This window comes from Caretta caretta, chromosome 2 (genome assembly GCF_965140235.1).
Source record: "Caretta caretta isolate rCarCar2 chromosome 2, rCarCar1.hap1, whole genome shotgun sequence".
Classification (NCBI taxonomy): domain Eukaryota; kingdom Metazoa; phylum Chordata; order Testudines; family Cheloniidae; genus Caretta; species Caretta caretta.
Window position 1 is genome coordinate 255469614 of NC_134207.1, and position 27944 is coordinate 255497557.

Genomic DNA, 27944 nt, shown 5'->3' on the forward strand with positions numbered 1-27944 from the left:
CTAAAAAGGTTAATAGTAACCAGATACCCAACGCAATTAATATTAACATGGGGGATGGAACTCAAGTCCAAATAGGGAAAGAACCAGTTAAAGAAAATATGATGCATTAGATGTATTCAGGTTAGCAGGGCTTGAGGAAATTCATCCTCAGGTACTTAAGAAGCTAGCTGAAGCAATTGTGGAACCTTTAGCAGTTATCTTTGAGAACTCATGGAGGACAGGTGAGGTCCCAAAAGAATGGAGAAGGGCAAACGTAACACCTGTCTTTAAAAGGGGAACAAAGAGGACCTGGGCCAGTCAGTGTAATGTCAATACCTGGAAAGATACTAGAACAAATTATTCAACAGTCAATTTGTATGCACCTTGAGGATAGGGTTATAAGAAATAGCCAGCATGGATTTATCAAGAACCAGTCGTGCCAAATCAACCTACTTTTTTGACAAGATTACTGACCTGGTGGATGGGGGGTGAGTAGTAGATGTGATGTATCTTTATTTTTTAGTAAGGCTTTTGACAGTCCCATGGGACAATCATGCAACTGGGGAAATGTGGTCTAGGTGAAATTACTTGAATATGGATGCGTAACTGCTTGAAAGACCATAGCCACAGTAGTTATCAATGGCTTGCTGTCCAACAGGGAGGTTATACCTAGTCCTGGGTCTGGTACAGTGCTAGTTGGTATTTCAGTTATTGACTTGGATAATGGAGTGGCGAGTATGCATATATGATTTAGCAGATGACACCAAGTGGGGGTAGGTTGCACTTCAGAGGATAGGGAAAACAGAGGAAAACAACCGTGACAAATTAAAGAATTGGTCTGAAATAACAAAATGAAATTCAGTAAAGACAAGTGCCAAGTACTACAATTAAGAAAAAATTAAAAGCACAATTACAAAATGTGGGGAATAATTGGGTAGAAATAGTAGTACTGTGGAAAAAGATCTGGAAGTTAGTGGATCACAAATTGAATGAGTCGTCAATGTGATGCAGTTGTGTGAAAGGCTGATATCATTCTGGGATGTATTAACAGGAATGTTGTAAATAAGGCCCGGGGGGTGGGGTACTTGTCTGGCTTTACTTGGCACTAGTGAGGCTTCAGCTGGAGTACTGTCCCGTTCTGGGCACCACACTTTAAGAAAGATATAGATTAAATTGAAGAGAGTCCAGAGGAGAGCAACAAAAATGATAAAAGGTTTAGGAAAACTGACCTATGAAAAAAGGTTAAATAAAACTGGGCATGTTTTGTCCTCAGAAAATAGGACTGAGAGGGGATCCTGATACAGCCTTCAAATATTTTAGGGACTGTTATAAAGAGGACAGTGATTAATTGTTCTCCATGTCCACTGAAGGTAGGACAAGAAGTAATAGGCTTAATCTGCAGCAAGGAAGTTGTAGCTTGGATATTAGGAAAAACTTTGTAACTGTAAGAATAGCTAAACTCTGGAATAGTCTTCCAAAGGAGCTTGTGGAATTCCCACTATCGGAGGCTTTTAGAAACAAGTTGGACAAACACCTGTGAGGTATAGTGGAGGTTTACTTGGTCCTGCCTCAGCACAGGTGGCTGTACTTGATGACCTGTTGAGGTTCCCTCCAGCCTGTTTCCTCTTGTTTTTTCCTACCCCCCCCCCCCCCCAGATATTCTGGTTTAACTTGGATTTAAACTTGGAGAGTGGTCAGTTTAGATGAGCTATTACCAGCAGGAGAGTGAGTTTGTGTGTGTATGGGGGTGGGGGGGATGTGAGAAAACCTGGATCTATGCAGGAAATAGCCCGACTTGATTATGTAAAGAGTTGTCACTTTGGATGGGCTAGCACCAGCAGGAGAGTGAATTTGTGTGGTGGGGTGGAGGGTGAGAAAACCTGGATTTGTGCTGGAAATGGCCCACCTGTTGATCACTTTAGATAAGCTATTACCAGCAGGACAGTGGGGTGGGAGGAGGTATTGTTTCATATTCTCTGTGTGTATATAAAGTCTGCTGCAGTTTCCACGGTATACATCTGATGAAGTGAGCTGTAGCTCACGAAAGCTCATGCTCAAATAAATTGGTTAGTCTCTAAGGTGCCACAAGTACTCCTTTTCTTTTTGCTGTGGTAAAGTACCTCTCAGTGTAAGAATTGAAATGGATTTGGGAGGTGTGCAGTGATGCAATTAACGTGCCTTAATTTTTTTTGCATGTTTATACTGTCAAGGCAAGTAGATAACTCTAAACAGCTGAGCCTGATTGTATTGATAAAAAACAAAGAGCAAGGCTGTTCTGGTAAATTTCTCCACTCCTTCTGTGTTTTAATAAGACTAATGTTGGAGCAGCGGTGCTTGAGGAGAAAGTGAAGATGATGAGGTTACCCTTTTCTTCCTTCTCCCAAGCAGTAGTGTTGCTTTAGATTAGTGTTGCTCCTGCTGGGCCCTGAGGAAGAAAGAGTGACGAGGATTTCAACTGTTTAGACAGGTGGAGACTACTGCATGCAGATTGCTTGTTCAGAAGGAGCAAAGTGCACACAATTCTGTGTGAAGGTGTCACAAGGGGGAGAGGAACCATAGGCTTTCCAAAATAGGAGTAAGTAGGGCACAGGTAGACAGACTTGGTTTACCAAAAGCACTTCAGTTAAGAGCTAAATTTGTTTTCTGTTTGCCATGCATACTGGACTGAATGAGGTGGAGACAGCACACTGCACCTATGCGCAGAAGATGTGGTTCATGTTGGTCACCAGGGTCGTCGTCTCAAGCCATCTAAAAGAGCAGCAACAAATGGCTCAGAGGGTGCCTGTCTTAAGGATAGCTCTGTTATGCATTTGCGAGGAGTGTAGTAGGAAATATCTTGGCAGAAGCCAAGAAAGAGGCAGAAACAAAGGGTTTGGGAGCATGAATGAAGAATAGATAAAATTCAAGGAAGGGGTGCAGAAATAATAGCTCAACTTTTGAGAGGCAGCTTCTCTTTTTAAGAATAGCTAACAGCCCTGTACCTTTGTGGGGATAGTTTGCCATTGTCTTTTATATCTCCACTCACGGATAATCCTGCTGAGCTATAAACCCATTTGAGTATATGCATTCAATGGCACTCTTCTTGTGGCACAGACAGTAACAGTCCACCCCCAAACGTGCACTATGTGTCAGCAGCTCATATACATTCTATTGCCTGTCAGTCTTCTCTTGCTTACGTTGCCGCCAAGTGCTGTCACCTTTGATGAGATGGCAGTTAATTTGTCTGGAAGCCGAAAGACTAAATGCCCAAAAAACCTTCTCCTCCTTCCCAATCTGAAGGATTGAGGAGATATAAAGTGAAAGCTTTGTTGCAAATAATCTAATGTAACAGTCTGAATATCTTCAGTTTTAGAGTCTTGATCACAAGAGCAACCTAAAGTACTGTTAAGAATAAATGTGTGAGCAAAGGAATAGTAAGCATTATGGACATGTTATTTTGGTGCTGAATGCGTTAGCAAGAAAATCCAGCTGATGTGCTTATCGCTGTTCCTGATCTGCCTTCCACTGGCCAAAAGTGTGGGGAGTCCCTTACCAGCTACAAAAACTTCCTCCTTGACAACCTCCACAATGCAGTCTCTTCACCTCTGCCAATATAAACTTTGAATATTATTTTTTGTGCTTTACCTTAAACTAAACAATGAATACTGCAAAGCTCTATTATTTATTTTCATGCTTTTATAAGACCTGTGAAGGTTTATCTCTCCAAAGGCACTGCATAATTGCCAGTTAGGGTGAAGTAGATTGCCATTAGTAGTAGTGAAGCTTTTAACATTATAATTTGGGTGCCTCCTGCTCCTGATGCTCAGTAACTCCTCCACTGCATGTTTCCCGTCTTAGTCTTTACCATTGACTTTTAGCAGTGATGAACAGTTCCTCATTTAGCATGCATATTGGGTTTCTAGAACACACCCGAAAGAGATACCATCAGTTTTTACCCCTTTGAACTATGTAACAGCATGTATGAGACGTTCTAACATTTTGGAGTCATTTGGCTGGTCAGAGCTTTGATATGGTAGGTAATAGTGCTATCCCCTTCCAGTTTCTGGACCTCTTAAATGTGTTAATGTGGCCGCCTTGTCTAAAGGGGCTTGTTTTTCCATCTTACTAACTTGACCCAAGAATCTTGAAAATTGTGACTTTGCTCATTAACGCTTTTTGAGGTAGTAGTGTGTTTTCATCAATACCCTAATACTTTCTCATATAGAGCAAGAACATAACTATCATTTTTTAACTTAGAGCTCTTCATTCCAGAAGAAAGCTAGAATAGTACTGGGCATGGTGTAAGCTTATTGAGACACACACCAGTAACTTATCCAGACAGATACCTCCAATTTATAGACACGTCAAAAGACAGACATATGCCCTTTATCAGAGGCCATATCTACTCATTATTTCTTAACTGGTTGAGGCTTTGTTCGGATAACCCTCATCCATGCCTCAATCTCTACAATACACATACTATGGCTATGCATTTGGAGGTTACCTAGTAGGATTAGTTCATATATGACATAAAACCCTGTTCATACTAACTACTTGATCTAAATTCCTCAGTAGGGTGCTTAGATTCTGCAGCTGTCCAGTACCCTTATTGGCAATTCTGCAGTGGCTTTGGATAGATAAACCTCCACAAGTTTAACAAAACACAAAAATGAATAATAGCGTCTTTGCAGTATTCGTTGTTTAGTTTACAGGAAAGCACAAACATTAATACTGAAAGTTATCGCCTTCAATGCACTGCAAAAGTTTATACTGTCGGAGGGAGAGAACTGCATTGTGGAGATTGTCAACGGGGATGCTAGAAGTTTTGGACTTCCAAAACATTTGGCCGCTGGGAGGCAAGTCAGGAAATGTGTGCTTAGCATATCAGCTTAATGTTCTTGCTAAAACATTCAGCACTAAAATAGTTAACCTTAAGGTGCTGTTTTTTTATGACTTTCATCCTTTCAGGAAATCTATGCTGCTTTAAACATTAGAGGACCTAAGTCAAAATTTCAGTCCATAACATTGTAATAACCCTAGAGGCATATCAAGAGTGTTGAAAGCTAGGGTGTACATTTGGAAAGTACAAAGACTAACCATCTGGGCCAAAACAAAAAGCTTTGAAATTGGCTCCTTATGTTCTCAGCATGAATGTGGTAGTAAAATACTGGAGGCAACTAGCTTATATTACACTTACTATAACATTACTGTGCTAATATACCCTCACAAAAGCAAAAAAGAAAAAATTGAGTTGTGGCTTCCAGATAATCTTCTGCTTATAATGTGCATTGGCATTTCTTGATAAATAGTGTTTTGATTTCCTCTAATAGTACTAAATATACTTCCTGATTAGGAACTGAATGTGCTGCGATAACTGCAGCAAGTTAAAAGTAGTGCGACATCTTCAAGTCAGAATTTCTGTGGTCCTATGTGCAGTTTGTTCACAATAAATCACTGCTATTTTTAATTGCATTGTGCTAAAAACATTTTTTGGTGTTTTTGCTTCATGGTCAGTATTCAGATCAGGAAAACTGGATTTAGAGAATGGTTCTGAAACTGAAGACCTCATGTTAAATCTTAACTAACTTTGACATTGACTTGCATTCAGGTAACTCTTAATGTGAAAATCCAGTTAGGTCTACAATTTGTCCACTAGTTTTTATCTATTTGAAAAGTCTACAATCTTAAAGTGCTTTAAACATAAAGAAATAACTCTTATGAGAAATTCTGCATCCAGTGTGTGCAATTCCAATTTTCAGAAGTTTTAAATTAATAATTAACATTAATGTTCAGTGTATGCAATATATTAACTGTATACAGAGCACCCCAATTTAGTCTTTCACTCCCTCTTTAAAAACTTAAACTTCAGATTGTTCCACTAGAGTTCTCTCCACTAATTTCTGGTCTGATATCAGTAGACTTTGAGTATAAAGCTATTCAGTTTTAATTCTGAAGTGCATTTCTCTTGTTTCCTCTAGCTTTTACAAAACTGATCACAGTAAATGGGCAAGAATATCATCTTCAGCTAGTAGACACAGCTGGCCAAGTAAGTGACCTTTGTTGTCTGAACCATTCCTTCAGAATGAAGACTACATGTTTTATTGCTACTCCTGTAGGATTAGAGTGCTATTGTCCTGTGTTAAGCAAAACACCACAATTGATATATTTGAATAAAGGGGGTCTGAAGGCCTTTACACTTTGCTTACAGCACTAAACTAGTATTTGCTAATTTAGCAGTAATTGAATTAACTTCCAATGTGATACTATCAAATAGTATAGTCCCCCAAAATTAGTAGAAATGTGTTCAGATTGTTTGGGGTTAATAGAGAGGGGCTATTAAACATTGCTAAAGCAGTGTATTGTAGTGGTGTTTTTTGTTTTTGTTTTTTTTTTAAAACTAGTGTTTGGAAAGTGAATTTGGCTACATCAAACAAAATACAAAAAATACGGTTACGTCGACGCGTCACTTTTTAATGTAATGTGCTAGTAATGCCTGTTAGCATTCTTGATTGCATTCATTTAATGCAGAAGGGCTAAACTGATAGAACCTATTATTGCAGACTCCAAGAACCAGCTGCCATAGGCTATGCATAACCAAAATGAAGGTGGGCGTTATTTTATTTGTAACCGGTGATGATAATCACTGACATTCATATTTCTGTGCTGCTCATGAATGAATGCCTAGTGGGCATTGACAAATATGCTGGATCCTGCAACTAAAATAGACTACTACGTTTTGTTAAATCCCAGAGAGTAGGTGGGTTGCTTGTGCACACGGTCTTGGAGATACAGGGAATGTTCCAGGAGGTTTTGAACATAAATGGTCTATGAAACAGTCATTTAGCTTGATGATGATAGGGACTCTCTGCAAAATTTAGCTTCCATAAAGAAATACTCAAGCATGTGTCGATGCATGATGCTAATGTAATCCCATGGCTGTGTATGTGTATATTTCATGATTTTGTATTTCTAAGGATTTAAATTCAGGACAAGATTATGGAGAGTTTGCCCTTTGCCTTTTTATTGTATGGCATCTCCACTACAGGCACTAATATCCCTCACTCATAGTTCTGTCACTCCTGTGTGTGGTAGGGTTTCAGAGCAGCATGAGCAGTGTTACATAATTTCTTCATCAAGAAATAGTTCCCAATGGTAAGTTGTGTGTCTGTAGAACCAGTTCCCATGCAGCACAGAGGGAAGGGGTTTTATGCAAGGTACTTCCTGGTGCCAAACAGAGTTGAGGTTGGAAACCCATCCTAGACCTGAGGCTACTTACTCACCACCTATGTGGAGGCACAGAAATTCAAAATGATGACGTTTGCAATGATAATTCCATCATTAGAGCAAGGAGATTGATTCTCAATCCTTGACCTTCAAGATGCATATTTCCACCTCGCTACCCACCCACCCCACAAACAATTTCTCAGTTTCATTGTTAGCCATGAGCACTTTCACTATGGAGTGCTCCCCTTCGGCCTATCATCCAGACTGAGGGCCTTTTCGAAGGTTCTCTGTGGTAGCAGTGAAGCGCTGCAGGAAAGATATCTTGGCTTCCCCTTACCTGGATGACTGGGTGCTGAAAGGCCACTTCCTGGAACTGATGTCTTAGGCAACTTCTGAGGCCATAGACCTCTTCCTTGAATAGGGCCTACAACTGAACATACAAAAAACCTGTTTGACCCCTGTGGAAAACTTAGAGTTCATAAGGGCACATCTTGATCCAGTGACAGCAAGAGCCTACCTTTCTCTGCACAGGTTTGTGGCTCTTTCCAACACAGCAAACACAATTCAGCTTAGTCCCCAAACCATGGTCAGGAACTGCATTTAATTACTGGGACAAATACAGCCACCACCTTTGTTACAGAACATGCCAAGCTTTGACTGCCGTGCCTTCAAGGGTGGCTTAGAACAGTCTGTTCATCCACCAGACAGTCTAAATATGCTTCTTCCCGTACCTACCTTTGTAAAACAATGCCTTGACTAGAAAGACCATCACGGCATGTGCAGAGCAGTTCCAGTTACACGTCCTCACCCAATCGTCAGAACGACAAATGCATCTCTGCTAGGGTGGGAGCACATATAGACACTTACAGGATTCAGGGCAGGTGGTTGTCACAAGAGACAGTGACAACCACCTGCCCTGGAACTCCTAGAATCTCAAGAGCAGTCTCCTGGAACTCAAGAGCAGTCAGATATGCCTGTCTCCAATTCCTATCACTAATCAGGGGCAAACAAATAAGATCATAACAGATACTATATCATGCGTGTTTTACATCAGCTGCCCAAGAGGAGCAAGATCTCCTTCCCTCTGCACTGAGGCTGTCAGGCTTTGGAACTGGTACATAAAACCAGATCACCATCATAGTTACCTATTTGCAGCCATGTTCTGAATCCATGGGAGACGCACTCAGCAGACTCTTCTTCCAAGACCATGAGTGAGAAATAGACCCCCTCCCCCCAACGTATTACACCACGTATTCAGTCAATGGGGCACCCCTCAGATAGACTTGTTTGCCACAGAGTCAAGTAAGAAATGCACCCGCTTTGGCTCAAGGGATGGATTGGGTCACCATTCCTTGAGGGATGCTTTTCACCTTCAGTGATCATCAACCCTACTGTACGCATTCTTACCAGCTCCCTTAATAGCCAAAGCAATGCTCAAAATAAAGACCGATAGAGCCAGTGTCATTCTAATAGTTCCAACCTGGCACAGGCAAATGTGGTTTCCTTACAGGATACAGCTGTTTGCTCTCAGATTACTCTTCATGCTGCTCCCTGTCTCTCCCAGAAGGGCAGGAAGATGAAGCATCATGAGATTGGGATGAAACCTCTAAAAGCATGGTTGGTCGATGGCTCACAGGATTAGAGACAGCCTGTTCGAAGACGTAAAGAGTACTATTACACAGCAAGAAACAATCTACTCATTACCCATATTCTCAAAAATGGACACAATTTGTCAGCTGGTATGACTAGACAGATTCCACCAATGATCACGTCACTTCCAGATATACTGGGATGTGCCCTAACTCTGAAAACCTCAGGTCTATCAGTTGAGCTCTATACAAATCCACCTGGCGCAACCATCACAGCTTTCCACCCCAATAAAAGTTTATTCTATCTTTGCCTATCTGACCACAGTGAGATTCCTTAGAGGACTGGGAAACCACCAGACCAACATCCTACTCCAATATGGGAACTTAATCTGGTCCTTAAATGCCTCACAAGACTGCACCTTTGAACCTTTGACTACCTGCTCACTGCTCCATTTGCAGCAAAGACGGCATTCCCGATAGCCATTACGTCAGCACGACACATTGAGAAATAGGTACCTGGATGTCATCACACACACCCACCCACACACACACCCCGCTACAATGTGTTTTAAGGATAAGGTCGTGTGGCACTACCCCAAATTCTTACCTAAGTTTCTTCCGATTTACATCTCAGTCAGCCCATTCACATGCCTGGCTTCCACCCCAAAGCGAATCTACATAGTCAGGATACACTGTTGCACACCCGGGATGTCGGGAGAGCTCTGGCCTTCTATCTAGACAGAACAAAGACCTTCAGAGACACTGACAAGTTATTCATTCTCTAGCACAGGGGGCAGCAACCTTTGAGAAGTGGCGTGCCAAGTCTTCAATAATTTAAGGTTTCGCATGACAATAATACATTTTACATTTACAGGAACCTCGGGTGGACAGCTGGCTGAGCAGGGCTGGCAGCCGGGACCCTGGCTGGCAGGAGCTGGCGGACAGAACCCTAGACTGGCAGCGGGCTGAGCAGCTCAGCGTGCTGCCAGTCTGGGGTTCCGTCTGACACCCGCGCTGCTGGTCTGGATGGACGGAACCCCGGGCCGGGATCCCAGCTGAGTGGGGCCAGCGGCGTGCTGAGCCACTCAACCCGCTGCCGGTCTGGGGTTCCGGTCGCCGGCCTCTGCCAGCCGGGGTCCCGGCTGCTGGCCCGGGGTTCTATCCATCCAGGCCGGTAGCGGGCTGAGTGGGGCCAGCGGCTGGGACCCTGGCTGGCAGCAGAGTGCCACTAGAAATCAGCTCACGTGCCGCCGGTTGCCGACCCCTGCTCTAGCAGATAGGTCAAAAGAGTCAGCCGTCTGTCACCAGAGGTTTCCCAAATGGCTATCAGGCTGCATTAGCTCTTGTTACCAATCTTGCAACATTCAACTACCTTTGGTTATAAGCATCCATTCTGCAAGGGTTTATTGCCACTTCAATGGCCTTTCTCAAAAATATGCTGTTTATTGAAATCTGTAAAGCTGCTACTTGGGCATCTATATTCATAAACTAGGGAAACGCAACCTAGATGGAGCTACTAAAGTTGAGTGCATAATTGGTTGGGAAAACTGTTCCCAGAGAATAGTTATCAGTTATATAGTTCATAGTCCAGCTGGAAGAGCATATCAAGTGGGGTCCTGCAGGGATCAGTTCTGGATCCGATTCTGTTCAATATTATCATCAATGGTTTAGATAATGGCAAAGAGAGTGTACTTATAAAATTTCCGGACAATGCCAAGCTGGACATGTTTGCAAGTGCTTTGGAGGGTAGGATTAAAATTCAAAATGATCTGGACAACCTGGAGAAATGGTCTGAAGTAAATAGGATGAAAATCAATAAGGACAAATGCAAAGTTTTCCACTTAGGAAGGAACAATCAGTTGCACACATACAAAATGGGAAATGACTGCCTAGGAAGGAGTACTACAGAAAGGCATCTGGGGGTCATAGTGGATCAGAAGCTAAATATGAGTCAACAGTGTAATGCTGTTGCAAAAAAAAGCAAACTTCATTCTGGGATGTATTAGCAGGAGTGTTGTAAGTAAACACAAAGTAATTCTTCTGCTCTGTGCTGATTAGGTCTCAACTGGAGTATTGTGTCCAGTTCTGGGTGCCATATTTTAGGAAAGATGTGGACAAATTGGAGAAAGTCCAGAGAAGAGCAACAAAAATGATTGAAAGTCTAGAAAACATGACACATGAGGGAAGATTGAAAAAATTGGGTTTGTTTAGTCTAGAAAAGAGAAGACTGAGAGGGGACATACCTTTTCAAGTACATAAAAGGTTGTTACAAGGAGGAGGAAGAATAATTATTATTGTTAACCTCTGAGGATAGGATAAGAAGCAGTGAGCTTAAATTGCAGCAAGGGAGGTTTAGGTTGGACATTAGGAAAAACTTCCTAACTGTCAGAGTGGTTAAGCACTAGGATAAATTGCCTAGGGAGGTTGTAGAATCTCTGTCTAACCTGCTCTTTAAAATCTCCAATGATGAACTCCTCTCAGGAATGGTCTAGATCAGTGGTTCTCAACCCGTGAGCTACTTGCAGCCCAATCAGCACACAGCTGCAGCCCATGTGGTACCTTCAGGGCCATACAGGTATGTATATTATGTGGATGCAGCCCACATAACACATGGAGAACTGCATATGTGGCCCACAATGGTAAATAGGTAGAGAACCTCTGGTGTAGATAATGCTTAGTCCTGCCTGGAGTGCAGGGGACTGGACTAAGACTTTTCAAGGTCCCTTCCAGTCCTACAACTCATGATTCTATATATACATTCACCAAACACTATGCAAAAACTCATGACTCTGCCTCTGATATTGTGTTTGGATCAGCTATTCTTTCCTTTCTACTGGACTTGACTCCGAAGCCCCCTCCATCTTAGAGGGCAGTGCTCGGTAGTCACCTTGGGTGGAGCACCGATAGGGACACTACTGGAAGAAGAAATAGTTACTCACCCTGTGCAGTAACTGTGGTTCTTTAAGGTGTGTGTCCCTATAAATGCTCCTCTACCTGTCCTTCCCCTCTGCTTCACAGTTCTCTGCCATGGGACTTTGTGGTAGAGAAGGATCTGAGGGCAGTTTTTCCCACACAGAGCTGCATAACAGCTCTGGGCATAAGACTGACTGACATGCACATGTGGGCCAAACAGACACTGCTATGAGAAATCTCCAATCAAAGGCACAGGGAGTGTTAGTGCACCTAGAGTGTAGCACCCATAGGGGGACACATCTCAAAGAACCACAGTTACTGCACAAGGAAAAAAGAAAAGGAGGACTTGTGGCACCTTAGAGACTAACCAATTTATTTGAGCATAAGCTTTCGTGAGCTACACATCACTTCATCGGATGCATACTGTGGAAAATATGCTCAAATAAATTGGTTAGTCTCTAAGGTGCCACAAGTACTCCTTTTCTTTTTGCGAATACAGGCTAACACAGCTGTTACTCTGAAAGCTGCACAAGGAAAGTAACTATTTCTTTTGGTGCTAATATTTTTGAGTTTCTCATTTGCTATGCTGGCCAAATGGCGCTTCCCCATACCTTGCTGTCTTTTGAGTGGTGTTGAACGGTATATTGCAGGCTAGTGGACCAAACATCATGATTTTTGGTCATTTTGTGTCAGGAGCTGGGTAGCTACCTTTCCTTCTCTTGCAAATTGCAATGTTTGTAGAAATCAGAACCCGCCTTCCCAAGAACACTAATTCAGTCTAAAAAGAATACCATAACTCAACCAATTCCCCAGCCAACACAACCTTAAACAGAGTTCATTCTCAGGGTTGAGGTTCAATCTCAGTATCACACAGTTGAAACTAATTCTTAATTAAAATAGCATTGTCTCACCAGTGGTTATTTTTAAACCTTTCTTTCCCATGGATTTTCTTTGAGTTTTCTTTGTTGGCTTCAGTGGGTTGGAGGGGGGAGATCTTGTGAGTAGATGTTGAAAAGCATTGTAAATGCATTAGCACAAGCTTTGCTCAGTTGTGTTTACTTGCCCAATAGACCATGGGGGCTGCTTAGATGGATACATACAACGTAGCAAAGATTATAGTAATAACTGCAGATTCACACACACCACTTTGCACCGAAAGTAATTACTGGGCTGTGTTATGCTGTTAGTTGGCAAACTTCTTAAATGTTAACTGTATAATTCCAAAAAGCATCTCTCACAAGCAAATAACCGCCAAGCAGACAGTTGTGAAAGTGTGGATTAGAAAGGGTTGAGATAACAACTATCTCAGTACAGCACAGGATTTGGTACTGAAACTTGTAAAGCTGGAGGGAGTGAAGTGATGGGTTGATGGTGGGAGTACTGTGAAAACAAGAGCCTTGGTTAAAAGGTACTAGAGATTGTGGGGCAGATGGTGATAATTGTTACCAAAGCTATTCCAATTGATAGAAATCCTGTGGATTGCCAAGTACAGTCTAATGCTTTGCACATCCACCATCTTTCTTGCACTTACTATAGAAGTAATCCAAGCCATTTACTTACAGTCAGTAACCAAGCTGCATGCTTATCTGATATTCGAGCAGTGGTGTGGGCTTTGCCGCACATTAGAGCTGAATATGAGGCACAAGCGAAGACAAGTTCTGTCTAGCTTCACCTTGCTAAAAAGTTGTGAAGGTGGGGGAGGACTAGATAAAGGGCCCTTTCCCACTTGCCCATTAGGAAAGGGGGAAGGAAGGTTCTCCTGCGTCATATAGGCTGACATGTGGAAGTGAACAGTCTGAGCAATTGGATTGACTGACGAGATGAAGTGATCTCAAACTAAACTTTAAATCTACCATCAGAACAACATCTATATAGAATTTAGACATCTTGGAAAAACTTTGACCACTTCTGTTTTTAAGAAATGTTGAGTGGAGGTAGAGGAAAGACCTAAAACTAAGCATTTTGATATCAAAACATTCCATTTTGAAACTTTTTGGAGTAGAATGTTTTGATTTGTTTTGAATATTATTTTACAGTATTAGAAAATGTCAAAATTGAAACAAAACATTTCAACCCGAAACGCTCTTCTTAATTTTATTTTGTGGGAAATTGTGAAATCCTTTTTGTTTAGCGTATATATGGGAGTGGGGGGGAATCTACAGCTTCTTATCCCCAGCTTACTTTACTTTTTCCGAATGTCCATATGTAATCCTTAAGGAACATGCAGCCTCCACCAAGAGGCCTGCCATGGAGTCTGATTCACCTGTATTGACATTGTTTTAAATCTTTGCAAATGGTGTTTTTGCAATTCATGTCTTAAAATATGATCAGTGTTTAAAACTGTTGGTGATCTACTATCACTAAGTTTCTCACCCTTGTGGCAGTAACTGTTTTTAAAAATACCATTTTCCTTCCACAGGATGAATACTCCATATTTCCTCAGACATACTCCATAGACATTAATGGCTACATTCTTGTTTATTCAGTCACATCAATAAAAAGGTAATAGTTCTTCTTTGTGTGTATTCTTATGAGTAAGCTTATGAGACTCATGTGGCTTCAATCCCTGGCTCTGCCACAGACTCCCTGTATGCCCTCAGACAATTCCTGAATATCTGGCTCCATTTCCCATCTGTAAAATGGGAATAACAATTCTCCTCCCAATAGCATTTTGAAAATATCTTTACTGTACCTAAGCAGCTTGCAAACTACAAGTAAAGATAGAATCCAGATTCAAGTGTATTGGTTATGAGCTTTGAGTAAAAAGATGATCAAGCTTAAGTCTTCCTAGTGCTCCTCATTGTGGTATGTGAGTACAAAGAGGCATAAATTGAAACATGACCTAGAATGCTAGGGGCACTGCATGTTTTCTGACTTTTCTCCTTGGGTCAGAACTCACGTGAACATAAGAACCATATTGTTGGTTCTCTTTCCTCTTTGCTGTATGAATTTAGGCTGTGTCTACACTACAGCTTATTTTGGCATCGCTTATGTCACGCACTGGGGTGAATAAATCTTCCCCCATCCCCCAAGCAATGTAAGTTACACCAACATAAACACCGGTGTTGACAGCACTATGTTGGTGGAGAGCTCCTGCCGACATAGTTATCACTGCTTGCAGGGGCTGGAGTAAGTAAGCCAACGGGAGAGCACTCTCTCCTGTCTGCTTCAAGTGTCCGCGTTAGCAGCGCTACAGTGACGCAGCTGCACTGGTGTAGTTGCTCTGCTGTAAGCTCTGTAGAGTAGCTGTAGCTGTGCTCTCAAATAGAGCTGATTCTTCTTGGTCGTTTTTTTCTCTCCCCCTCTGCCTTGCCCACCTGTCCAGTTGACTGGTAGAAATTGCCTGTTCAGTAAGGAAGCTCAGTGCTATGAGCTGCCAGGCAATTGACAGTGTATATGAATTTGGCTTGTAAGCTGCTTTTTTATTTGCACTATTGAAGGACATGTCTTACTGTAAAATAGCTTCTCAGAATAGCTGTTCAGCTTTCAGAGTTTGAATTAAGATCCTTTCTGCCTTGAGGCCCAGCTTTCTTCTAGGTAATCTCTTTACTGGTAAGAAGCACATTAACCTCTTTATTAGGTTTTTGTACAGTCATTGGCACCATATTCTATTAATCTCCTTCCTTTTTTTGGACCCCTACATTCTTGTTTCTATAAATTTGGTGGGTTTTACTGGCAGGATTTCTTTTTAAAGTTACCTTGTACAGCATCTGCATATCAGTAGAAGAGAAAGAGTTAGCACTTTAAAAATAGTAGCTGCCTTATGTAAGCTGCTAAATAAGTAAAATCTAAGAACCTTCAAGTTTTTTTAAAAACAGAAGGTACCGAGCGACCTCTCTTCCTGTTCAGCACATAGGGACACTTTGAAAGAACACAGTTGCTTGCATTCTTGACAGGTACTGGAGTGTCTAGTATGTTTGTCCTAATCTGAACTCTACTGGGCTGCTCAAATACTCTTATGGTTGCAAATTACCTTAATGCATAAAGTATATGCAGAGTAGCTTCGTCAGATCTACTCAGTGAAACAAATTAACATTCTGTAGTATTGAGGAATAATGCTAATGGGAGCATATGTTTTAGACAGGTGCTTCTGTCGCTATTTAAAGGATCGTTCACAGTAACAGGTGATGAAGATGAGACTTGAGTCTTAAGACTGTGAAATAATTATAAAGCACCCCCATGTACAAACTGTCAAACAACACAAACTTGGTGATAGCATTCTCTCCTCCTGGGGGAGGCACTCTGGCTTAATTTTAAGACAGTGTTTGAAAGCCTGGGGATTTATGGGACATGGAGTCTCCCATCTTCTTGGTCACTAGTTCAGATCGGGGCTTGGCTAGCAGCATGGTCCTAAGTAAAATGAGTTGGTTGTCTCAATCTCAGCCCACTCAAAGGGACAATTGCCTGCATCTGCGACAGTGTACTGAAGATGTGAAGTTCCCTTATTTGTAGTTTCACCTAGAGACATGGATAGAGTAGCAATAGAACTGAGTCTCTGCTGCTAGAGTTACTACCTTTCAACCAGAGTTGAGGCACTTTGATGACCTGGAAGCTTCCACTGATTGTCCTATACCTGATCTGTAATAACTAGAGGATTTAATTCTTTAACTCTGGCTCCAGTTCTCTATTATGTAGTGCTGCAAAGTCAAGCAGTCAGATGAAAAATAGAACTTTGTCCTGTCTGACAGCTGTTGAGATGCCACTGTGGAAGAGTCAAATTCTAGTGTAAGCTTAGCAAAGAACTCCAGAATGTATTCAGACTGCCCTGGGTCTATACCTGCATGTTCTTTTCTAGTGGTTTTTTGTTGTTTTTTTTTAATGGCTTTTTATTTTACTGCATGGTTCTTAAAAAGTAGAAATCTACTTGAAGTGTAAGGTGTCATATCCTGTTCTGTCCTGCATCCAGACTCTCTAAACAGTAGAACATATCATGTAACACCACTCTCTGATTGCCTAAGTACTCTGGAAAGCCAAAGAGGCTTTGATTTGTCTTCTGCTTGCTTGTTGGTTGCTACTCCAGTCTGACACAAGTTTGTTGTTCTTGGTTCATATAGCTAGGTCACTGGCTATATATTAAGATAGGAACTGAACATTTGAGTACTGATACTGTAGGGTACTTGTTATTTTTGAGTACTTGTTACTTTCCACTTTCTCTTCTATATTGAGTGATTCAAGTGCAGTGTTTGTCAAATGGGAATTCATAAAAATGCTCCTAAAGAAGCAAACAATGCCCTACTTCTCTAAACTAGTCTTAAATTTGCTCACAATCAAGGTTATTGAAGGTTTCTCATTCTGGTTTACCTAATTAAATTCCTAATTTGTATCACAAAGTAGGTTCCATTTCTAGTGAGCAATAACATGCATTGTAATCCACTGTATACCTCCTTAATGAATCCTCAGTTACTGTCAGCCTGCAGAGAATAAATTGTGGCCCTACAGTTATCTTGTTTTTTTAATTTGGAACTTCGTTAATTCCACTTGCTAATGTAGGAAATCTGTTCATAAGGTAGTAAAGATGAAGTGATGTGAAACATCAGTGTAATGCTACCTGGTCCACTGATACTTCCCCCGTTCTGTTTTGGGTTTATTGGCAATTGTTTGGTCCATTATAACAATCATTAGAGTTCACTGTCTCGGTGTACTTCCATGTTTTTTGTGTTTTCATTGTCTCTTGCAGTCTCCTTCCCAAATGTCTACAGGCTGGCTTTAGTCCTTACTGATTTAGGCAGGAGAGTGCATACCTAACTGTGGGCCAGATTCTATAGTCTGCTTGTGGTCAGCTGTTGCGGGGGGAAAGAGGCAAAGATGGCTTTAGGCTACTTTTGTGGACCCTGATTCTTGACTAGTTTGACACCAGGCTGGTTTCCTCATGCAGATTAGACCAGTCTTGTACAGGGAGGTATTAAAGGCATCTATCTTTGTGGCACGTATTTAATGCAAAGCTGTGCTTGAAGAATCAGGCCCTTGGAATTTGAGCTCTGATTAAAATGCCACGTAAATGAGCACACTACTTATGGCAATAACGTTTTGAAAGTCAGAACCTACCTTACTTACCCTACAAATAATTTTTAATTGCAATATTTGTGTCCAGTCCAGGTTTATACATGAAATCCCTGTTATAATTGATCAAAGTTGTCTGTCAAACTCCCTCATAGCTCAGTTACTCCAAATGTAATAAAATGGTTGCCATTGCACATCACTGGCTTCATTTGTTTACGACTTGCTTATTCTGCATGGTACTAAATATCCATTAAGTTAGCTGGGTGTGAGGCTTCCTGGCACCTCACAATATTGCTTCTGACCTTAGTAACTCAAGTCTTTGAGTACAGACTTTGTATTAGCACCCATAATTGTAGTATCTGAACAAGCAATGTTTCTCATACAACCTGACAGCTCAGTTTGTGCTTCTCTTGACTTGGAAAGTCACAGTTCAGGCTTTTTCTTCATTTTCAAGTGCATAAATTCTGAATGAAATCACTTGGATTCTATTTTAATTTTGAGATTGAGTATTGTCCCAATTTAAAATGGAAAGTACTATGAATTTCAGCGAAGCACTACATGCTTAGTATTTCTGTTGCACCTTCCTTCTTAGTGCTTGTTTGGTTTTGAAGCTGTACTTTTAATTTAACCTGGTTACCCAGACTTCCTGCATTGTGCAGCTAAATCTTATTACACATTCTGCCTAAAGTGTACCTACAATCCAAGCAGATTCATCAAACATCCAAATAATGCTTAAGGCATGTCTTTCTCAGTCTTGATTCATACACTTGCAGTGCCCTTTATCTAAAGGAAAAACAAGTATATTAGACAGGATTATCTTGGCCTGTGTAAGAATATTGTTAGATGAACTAGTGTTTTATGGAGTTCTGGCCCAATTTGTCTTTTTGTACAGGAATCAGTAACACATTTAGAGCATCTCAGTTTTATAGCTAAAGTGAGAATAAAGCTTAAACACACAGTCTACAGGTGGAATTAATTGCTTGTGTATTGGGTATTAAGGCTAAACATCAGAGTGCATGTGTGATTTCATCCCTTTATTTTGCAGTTTTGAAGTGATTAAAGTTATCCATGGCAAGTTATTGGATATGGTGGGAAAAGTCCAGTAAGTAGTAACACTTTCATCTCATTTCATTGCAGGTATATTACTAGTACTTTGTTCAATATGCTATAACAGCTGTTCTAAAAGTGGTTCACTTTTTTTCACAGAATACCCATTATGCTGGTTGGAAATAAAAAAGACCTGCATATGGAACGGTATGTAAATACAATATTTTTTTCTGAAAAATTTAAGATACCATAACAGTTCTCCATTGCAACATCACTTGTAACAATTTCAATGCAATTTTCTTCTTAGGAACTAAATTATAGGTATGTAATTTTCCATAGCTAAAAAGTTAGCATAAGCTAACCTAATTCTAAATTAAACTAAGTTATCATAACTAAGGTACTGTGGACTTGAATATGGAAGTGAGAGCCAGGAGCTACTGAATTCTAATCCTGACTCTCGCTTTGGGGCAAGTCACTTAACCTCTCTTTCATCTACAAAATGGAGTAGTTGCATGTTTACTTCATAAGAATGTTGTGACAATAACTTTAAAGCACTATATAAAATGGAGTTATTCTAAAATATCGTAAAAATGGAAAGTAAGTATTGCAAGACCCAAATTTTACTTGAACATGTTTTTACTGCATGCAAAGCAGTTTAATATTTCATAGAGCATGAAGTACTGCAGGGAAGTAACTGCAGTTGCATGGCAAATGCTGGTTTCAGAGTAGCAGCCCTGTTAGTCTGTATCCATAAAAAGAAAAGGAATACTTGTGGCACCTTAGAGACTAACAAATTTATTAGAGCATAAGCTTTCATGAGCTACAGCTCCCTTCTCTAACTTCTCCATAAGCCATCAAACATTTTCTTTGCTGTAATAATTTATACTGTTTTCTGTTTGGTCAGGGTGATCAGTTATGAAGAAGGGAAAGCTTTAGCAGAATCCTGGAATGCAGCTTTCTTGGAATCCTCTGCTAAAGAAAATCAGGTAACCAATTAACATCCACTTTGATACACTGCAGTTTAAATAGTGGGATTTGGTATCAAAGGATCTTTAAATGTCTCCACATGTGCCTCATCACAATGGGAAGAAAACTACTATATGCTGTATAGCTGTGTATTGGCAATAGAAAGTGAAATGATTACTTGCAGTGAAGTCCATGTGTGCAAGCTTGTCCAAATATTTCATTGAGAACTGAAGATAAAGTAAGGTTGTTGAAAGGAGAAATATGTGACTAGCACCAGAACCAAACACACACATAATTAAGTTACACCTTTAAAGTGGAAAGAGTTAGATTCAGTGTAAACTCTCTCCCCTAAGTTGAAGTGGTAATGGCTTGATCTGTATCGGTACCTTCAAAAATAGAGAATTAATTGCTGTATCCTTAGCAGGAACATACCGCTACAAGGATGAAAGGATAGCATTGTGAGTAAGGCACTAGCCAGCCCTTAGATTTGGGTTCTTTTCCAGGCTCTGCCAGTGTGCTTCCATTCCCTCTGAAATAGGAGTAATGTTTCTCTGCCTCACAATCATAAATACTGGGGAGGGTCTCAAATCTTGTAGTGATGTGGGTTGTGTTAATGGATGGATGGCCACAATCTGACCAAATATAACCAGGAAACATTGTAAATGTTACCATTGTTATTTCTAAATGGTGACAAAACTAGCAGATTTAATTTAATTTTAACCTAACACTAATCTTTGGTGTAATAGCTTCCTCATTTACCCCTGAATATGTTCCAGTATTTCATAGAAATGTACAGCTGGAAAGGGCATTGAGAGGTCAAGTCCATCCCCCTGCACTGAAACAGGACCAAGTAAACCTAGACCATCCCTGACCGGTGTTTGTGCAACCTGTTCTTTAAAACCTTGAATGATAGGGATTCCAGAAGCTCTCTTGGAAGCCTATTCCAGAATTTAACTACCCTTATAGTTAGAAAGCTTTTCCTAATATATAACCTACATCAGTGGTTCTCAACCAGGGGTCCAGGGCCTCCTGGGGGGCCATCAGCAGGTTTCAGGGGGGCCACCAAGCATGGCCAGCATTAGACTCGCTACAGGCAAGGGCAGAAAGCCGAAGCTCACCATACAGAACTGCAGCCCGGTATACAGAGCCACACCACCTGGGTCCAGATCCTGAGCAACTTAGCTTTGTGGGGTCCCCTTTGTTGTGGAGCCCCAGGGAATTCCCTGCTTGCTACCCCCAATGCCGGCCCTGGCTTTTATGTACAGAAAAACAGTTGTCGTGGTACAGCTGGGCCATGGAGTGTTTATAGCATGTTGTGGGGGGGGAACCTCAGAAAGAAAAAGGTTGAGAGCCCCTGAGCTACCTCTCCTTTGCTGCAGATCAAGCCCATCACTTGTCCTACCTTGAATAGACCTGGAAACCAGTTGATTACTGTCCTCTTTATAACAGCCCTTAAGATGTTTGAAGATTTATGAGGTCCCCTCCCTGCCAGTCTTTTGTCTTAAGATAAAAAACTGGGTAAGTGTTTAATCTTTCTTCATAGGTCAGGTTTTCTAAACATTTTATCATTTTTGTGCTCTCCTCTGAGCTCTCCCCAGTTTCTCGACATCTTTCTTGAAGGGTGGCACCCAGACCTGGACACTGTACTCCAGCTGAGGGCTCACCAGTGACCATTATCTCCCTTGTCCTACATATGATACTTCTATTAATACACCCCCAGAATATATCAGCCTTTTTTTTAAACTACATTACCTTGATTCAGATTTTGTTATCCACTGTAATCCCTAGATCCTTTTCAGCAGTACTGCCCCCATTTTGTAGTTCATTTGACTTTTTTTCCTTCCTGAATGTAGTATTTTGCTCATGTCTTTATTGAATTGCCTCTTGCTGACTTCAGACCAATTCGCTTACTTGTCAAGGTTGTTTTGAATTCTGATCCTGTCCTCCAAAGAGCTTACAACCTCTCACAGCTTGGTGTCATCCAAACTTTAAGTCTACTCTCCACTCAATTATCCAAGTCATTAATGAAAATATTCAGTAGTGACAGACACCTTTGGAACCTCCACTAGATATGCCCTCCCAGCTCGATAAGGAGCCACTGATTATTACTGAGTATGGTTTTTCAGCCAGTAGTGCACCCACCTTATAGTAATTTTATGTAGCCCACGTTTCCCAAATTTCATTGAGAATATCATATGGGATTGTGTCAAAAGCCTTATATAAAGCCAAAAATCATGACTGTTGTTTCCCCCAACCCACTAGGCCAGTCAAAATCCATGCTTGCTATTCCTCTAGGTGCTTACAAATTGATTGTTGAATAATTTGTTCCAGTATCTTTCCAGGTATTGAAGTTAGGCTAACTGGTCTATAATTTCCCAGTCTTTGTTCCCATTTTTGAAGATGGTTACTATGTTTATCCTTCTCCAGTCCTTAGGGACCTCCCCCATCCTCCAGGAGTTCTCAAAGATAATTGCTAATGGTTCCAAGATTGCTTCAGCTAGTTCCTTAAGTACCTGAGATTAATTTAATCAGCCTCAATCAACTTGGAATACATCTAACTTACCTAAATATTCTCTAACCCATTCTTTCCCTATTCTATCTTGAGTTCCTTTCCCCTTTTTGTTGTTAAATATCACAGGGTGGATTTGATTGAAATCAAATTGATTTAATCATGATTTAAATCACTAGTCAAGAAGACTCTATTAATCATGGATTTCTACATAAAAGTGCATTCTTGTTGGTTGTTATAACCTTAATACATATTCTTCACAACTCGGAGATGTTAGGTTTCATTTTTAGAAGGTACATTCTGTACATTTTTAAAGGTTTCAGAGTAGCAGCTGTGTTAGTCTGTATTTGCAAAAAGAAAAGGAGTACTTGTGGCACCTTAGCGACTAACCAATTTATTTGAGCATAAGCTTTCGTGAGCTACAGCTCACTTCATCTGAATGCATTCGATGAAGTGAGCTGTAGCTCACGAAAGCTTATGCTCAAATAAATTTGTTAGTCTTTAAGGTGCCACAAGTACTCCTTTTCTTTTTGTACATTTTTAAAGTGATTTACTTTGAAAACTTTTCAGATTAGTTTTACAGTTATATCAGAAAATGAATGATTGTTTGGTTATTGAAGCGGATATTTATGAAGTCATTGAGAAGTGAACTATCTCCAATTCAACAGATTAATCATTAATATTTGGAGGATTTTCTTGCCATGCTATATTAGAAGTAGAACATCACCAGACATTTAAATTGTTTGTTTTAACTAAAACAACAACGTTATGTATTCTGGATTTTTTTCTTCAACAGCAAACATCTAGTATTTTAACAAAACAAGCATATGAATTTTTGAATGTAAACATTCACGTTTTTTAAAATCAGGTTTGTTTTGTTAAAATTATTTAACTAAAATCATTAAATGAATTTTTTTTTTTTTTTTAATTAAACAGACTGTCAGCCAGGTCAACATGAGAAACTTAAAATATTGGCTTTTGCAGCTAACTCAGTCACCTTCATTTTCCTATTTGTTCATAATCTGGAAAAGAAAAACAAGCTTTCCTGCTTTTTTCAGGTCGCAAATGATTTCTCAATTTGGAATAAATTAGTCCAAAGGAAGAAAATATTATTTCTACACCAGCAGAAGAAGGTACTGCTGTTAAGTGAGATTATCACTTCAGCAATATCTGAATCCAAGTGCTTAAGTGACTTCCACCAGTTCACTGGTGTGACTTTCTTTAAAACATCATCAGCAAACATACATTTCTTGAATGGTTCCTATTCCCAAACTGGGTCTCTTTTACAGCCTGCTGCCATTATAGGTTTTCCCTTCTAATGAGAGAATGGTAGAGCTCAAATCAATGAAGGCTACACTCGGGAAGACCTCAAGACTTCTGGAATATGCTGCTCAAACAGTTTCACTTCTGTTTCTACTTCCTGTCCTTCCCTTCTCACATTTATCTCCAGACTTCTCCTTGTCCAGACCTATTCCGCCCCCAACAATCTTCTATTCACTAAACTTTTTGAAACTTCTCACTTTTAGAGAGAGGTAAAGGATTGACTCTGTGTACACACATTTGCAGAGGTACAATAGGGTTGAAGTCTGTTATTTCTCACCTCTATATATTATTTATTTATTTTAAAACATTTTTGCTGTTAACAAGCATGTTATCTCTGGAGACACACATATACAGTTTGAGAACTGCAAAACTAAGCATCTTTGAGGGTATCTTCAGAGTAATTGCAAATTGGGTGGTGGGGCAATCAGTTCCCATGGCTGTATATAGGGCTTAATCTGTCATGTTCTTTGACCTCTTCCCTAGTTCACTTTAACGGGCTGTGGGTTTGAAGTAATAGGCTGTCATACTCAAATGTCATTTTTAATTTGGTTGTAACAAGCTATGTTGCTAGTGAAACTTTTGCCTTATGGAATCCAGGCTCATGATGGGGTCAGAGGAACAGTATCAGATTGGTTTGTGATGAAGAAGGAGGCTCCAAGCAGACCCTTATGCTAGTGGAAAGTTCACTAGCACCTCTCTATACCTAAAATTAGGAATCAAATCTGTATCTTTCCTGAAGGTCTTTGTGCAACCAAACAGACAATCCTGCAAGGTGGAACCTTGTCTCCTGGTAAAATCATACCTCTTTTATCCTTTCATACATGTAATTGCCAGAACTTGTGCTGCTGGTAGTGGACAATCAAGAAAATCTAGTTTCCGCAGGGCGAAAGAACATAACGGCCATACTGGGTCAGACCAAAGGTCCATCTGGCCCAGTATCCCGTCTTCCGATAGTGGCCAATGCCTGGGGCTTCAGAGGGAATAAACAGAACAGGTAATCAAGTGATCCATCCCCTGTCGCCCATTCCTAGCTTCTGGAAAACAGAGGCTAGGGACACCATCCCTGCCCATCCTAGCTAATAGCCATTGATGGACCTATCCTCCATAATCATATCTAGTTCCTTTTTTGAACCCTGTTATAGTCTTGGCCTTCACAACATCCCCTGGCAATGAGTTTCACAGTTTGACTGTGAGTTGTGTGAAGAAATACTTCCTTTTGTTTTGTTTAAACCTGCTGCCTATTAATTTCATTTGCTGACTCCTTGTTCTTGTGTTATGAGGAGTAAATAACACTTCCTTATTTATTTTCTCCACACCAGTCAAGAAAATTGATAGTACAAATCTTACAAAATCTTCTGCAGATCCAAAGGAAGTCACCATTTAATTTTTGTAGTACTTGAATTCTTCGTTCAGATTTTGGCAAGTTTAATGCCACTCTTCAGTCTAGTTCCGGAGTAGTGCAAAAATATGAAGATTGTAAACATCCTGTAAAATCCTTCAGTGAATAGTAGACTTGCAGCTAAGTGGTTTTAGAAGACAAGCTGTATACAAATGCTCCACTCTAGAACAAATTCTTTAAGCTAAATCTGACTTAAGTGCAGTCAACTTGTATTAGTTAAACAATTTAGCTGGCATTCAGTTTTTTCCCATTGCTAAATATACATCTTTGTAACGGCTCACTAATTCATATTGTGGATTTATTGATAACTTTCTGAAACCTGAAGTGACACTCTGTAGTTCTGTAGCCTGCTTTTTTTATAAAGAAGTTAGTTTTTTCATAACACCTAGCATATTAAATTGCTGTACTAACTATCACACACTAGTACACAACTATGTCGGTGAGGTCACTTGTTCTATACAATGTTTCGTAAATCCAATAGTTTTCAAGAAGCGGAGAGATCGGTACCTTTGCCAGCCAGTAAAGACTGCACAGAGAAGGATCAGGTTCCACTAATCTTTCTAAGACTGACACAGCTATTGTGTGGCTGCCTCTGGCTACAGCCAGAGAATAACTCTGTCTAGCATGTCCAGGGCTCAGGTACTCCAAAGGCCAAAGCTGGGACAGCCACCTTTGGTACTGCAGGCAGCTGCTGGGGATCTTGTGACTTACGCTCTTCAGGAAGGAAGGTGAAAGGTAGGAGATTTCCCTTAAATGAAGAGACCAGGCAGGGAGCAGGACAGGGAAGCATCCCTTTCAACAGGAACCAAAGACAGGAACATCCTACTGGTTCTGGAGACACTTCCTCCTCTTCTGAGAGATTTCACACTGCCACCAAGGAACCTCTGGGATAGGGACCCCCTTTGAGGAGCCAAGATTGTCTTCCATGACTTTAAAGCTCCCTCCAGTTCAGAAGGCAGAGGCTTCCTCTAGCTTGGGAGCAAGGCTTGTTATTCTCCAGGTGGTGGCTGCTGTCTTGGGTGGACAAAGGCCAGCATCCTTTAGGAGCAAGAAGTCTCTGAGCACTTGCCCTCTGGTTAGATTCATAAATTCTCCAGCTGCTGTCTTCTGGCCATGATAATACCAGCACCCTGACTATTGGGGCTGGACTATGACCATGCTCCACCCTCTCTTTATCCTCCTGCTTGCAGGAAAGCTAGCATCTTGCTTAGAGGACTACCCAGATTCTATAAATCTGGAGTCAAAGTTCTTCCTACAGCTAAAGAAATGAGCCCCAGGTACAGAAGGAGCTTTGATCCTTCTACTGGAAAAGGAAGACACAGCTGACCCAGTTTCCATAGATCCCCTCCCATGGAGTTCGTACAGGGCCCTGAAACAACTACTCATCCATCTGCACGTTAGGCATGGTGGCCAGAGAATGGAAATACCCAAAAAATCTTGTAATACAATGCAAAGGGATCCTGGGATACTTGCCAAAAATTAAGAAAACGTGACAGTCTCCTGAATGGAAAAGAGAATGGCAATACTTGTTATGGGAACTTCCTTTTAAAGAGATGCTCAACAGATGTTGAATCTGTGTTGAAAAGAGCATATGAGTTGACGGGCAACTCTTCGCAAGAAGTCACATGTTGCATATTTCTCTATGACAGGTTTCAGAGTAACAGCCGTGTTAGTCTGTATTCGCAAAAAGAAAAGGAGTACTTGTGGCACCTTAGAGACAAACCAATTTATTTGAGCATAAGCTTTCGTGAGCTTCAGCTCACTTCATCGGATGCATACTGTGGAAAGTGTAGAAGATCTTTTTATACACACAAAACATGAAAAAATACCTCCCCCAACCCCACTCTCCTCCTGGTAATAGCTTATCTAAAGTGACCACACTCCTTACAATGTGTATGATAATCAAGGTGGGCCATGACTCCAAAGCCTGTCCAGGTGATTCAAAACCAGGGATGAACAGAGCTGGTTCAAAAACTGCCCTGTCTAGAGTTGTTTTATAGCAGATGCTACTTAACATCACGACCACCTCAAGAACGAGTGCTTCCATCTCAGCTAGGATGTCCCTTTGGCTGCTCAGATATCAAAGGTTAGCTTGGCTGCTCTACCCTGCAGAGGAGATCTTCTCTTGGCAAAACCTCTGAAACTGGAGTAGACTAATGCAGATATTAGAAAGCCAGGACTCCCGTGAGACAGGCCCTAAATGATAGAACTTCTCTGTTTCAAAGGGATAGGCTCTTGCTCTCCAAGCCTATCAGAGAAAATCCCACGTCCTCCGAGAGGAGCCCTGGAACTGTCTGTTCTGTTTGATCCTGAGGAAGTGCTCTCAGATCATGTTGTTTGTTCCTGCACCTTCAAGTTATCACCAGGGAGGTATGCTGTCCCACACATAGCCCAGGCCATAGGATGGTGCCTCTGCCATTATCTTTGTGCATGAATTATCATAACTCTAAACCTGTCTTTTGGATCCTGTTGTCTTAGGCTGTTCCTCACTGGCTCTTACAGCAGCTTCTTCTTTCAGTTCTGTTACTCCAGTCCCACAAACTCAGTGTTTTCCAAAGGACTGTGAACCATTTGCTGAAACTGTAGGCCATCCTATTGGTCCCTCTTCCCCCTCCCCCATAGAAGAGGGAACCGTGTTGCCTAGATCAGGATTTCTCAAACTTCATTACACCGAGACCCTCTTCTGACAACAAAAATTACTACACGACCCCGGGAAGGGGGATCTAAGCCTGAGCCCCTTTGCCCCAGGAGGGGGGCCAAAATCCAAGCCCCGCCCGCCCTGGGGGGTATGAATCCAAAGCTTGAGAACTTTCCCTCTGGGTGGGTGGGGCTGTAGCCTGAGCGCTAAAGCCCTTAGGCTTTGGCCTCCACCCTGAGTGGTGGGGCTCAGACTTTTGGCTTCAGCCCCAGGCCCCAGCAAGTCTACTGCCAGCCCTGGCGACCCCATTAAAATGGTCACAACCCACTTTGGCTTCCCAACCCACAGTTTGAGAACCACTGGCCTAGATCATCCTAT

At 41.1% G+C, this 27944-nt stretch overlaps 1 protein-coding gene across 4 annotated transcripts in view; it reads left to right on the plus strand.

Annotated features, from left to right (window-relative positions):
* The window catches only part of RHEB (Ras homolog, mTORC1 binding), a 62024-nt gene that overhangs the window by 28324 nt on the left and 5756 nt on the right, over window positions 1–27944 (plus strand). For 2 of the 4 annotated variants that reach the window (XM_048837558.2, XM_048837557.2), the window contains exons 3-7: window positions 5937–6004; window positions 14104–14186; window positions 18730–18786; window positions 18891–18938; window positions 19636–19717. In XM_048837558.2, coding sequence (XP_048693515.1) covers window positions 5937–6004; window positions 14104–14186; window positions 18730–18786; window positions 18891–18938; window positions 19636–19717 — 338 coding nt within the window. Of the gene's footprint in view, window positions 1–5936; window positions 6005–14103; window positions 14187–18729; window positions 18787–18890; window positions 18939–19635; window positions 19718–21146; window positions 21216–27944 lie in introns of all 4 variants that reach the window. The other 2 variants (XM_048837555.2, XM_048837556.2) reach the window with 2 other exon arrangements.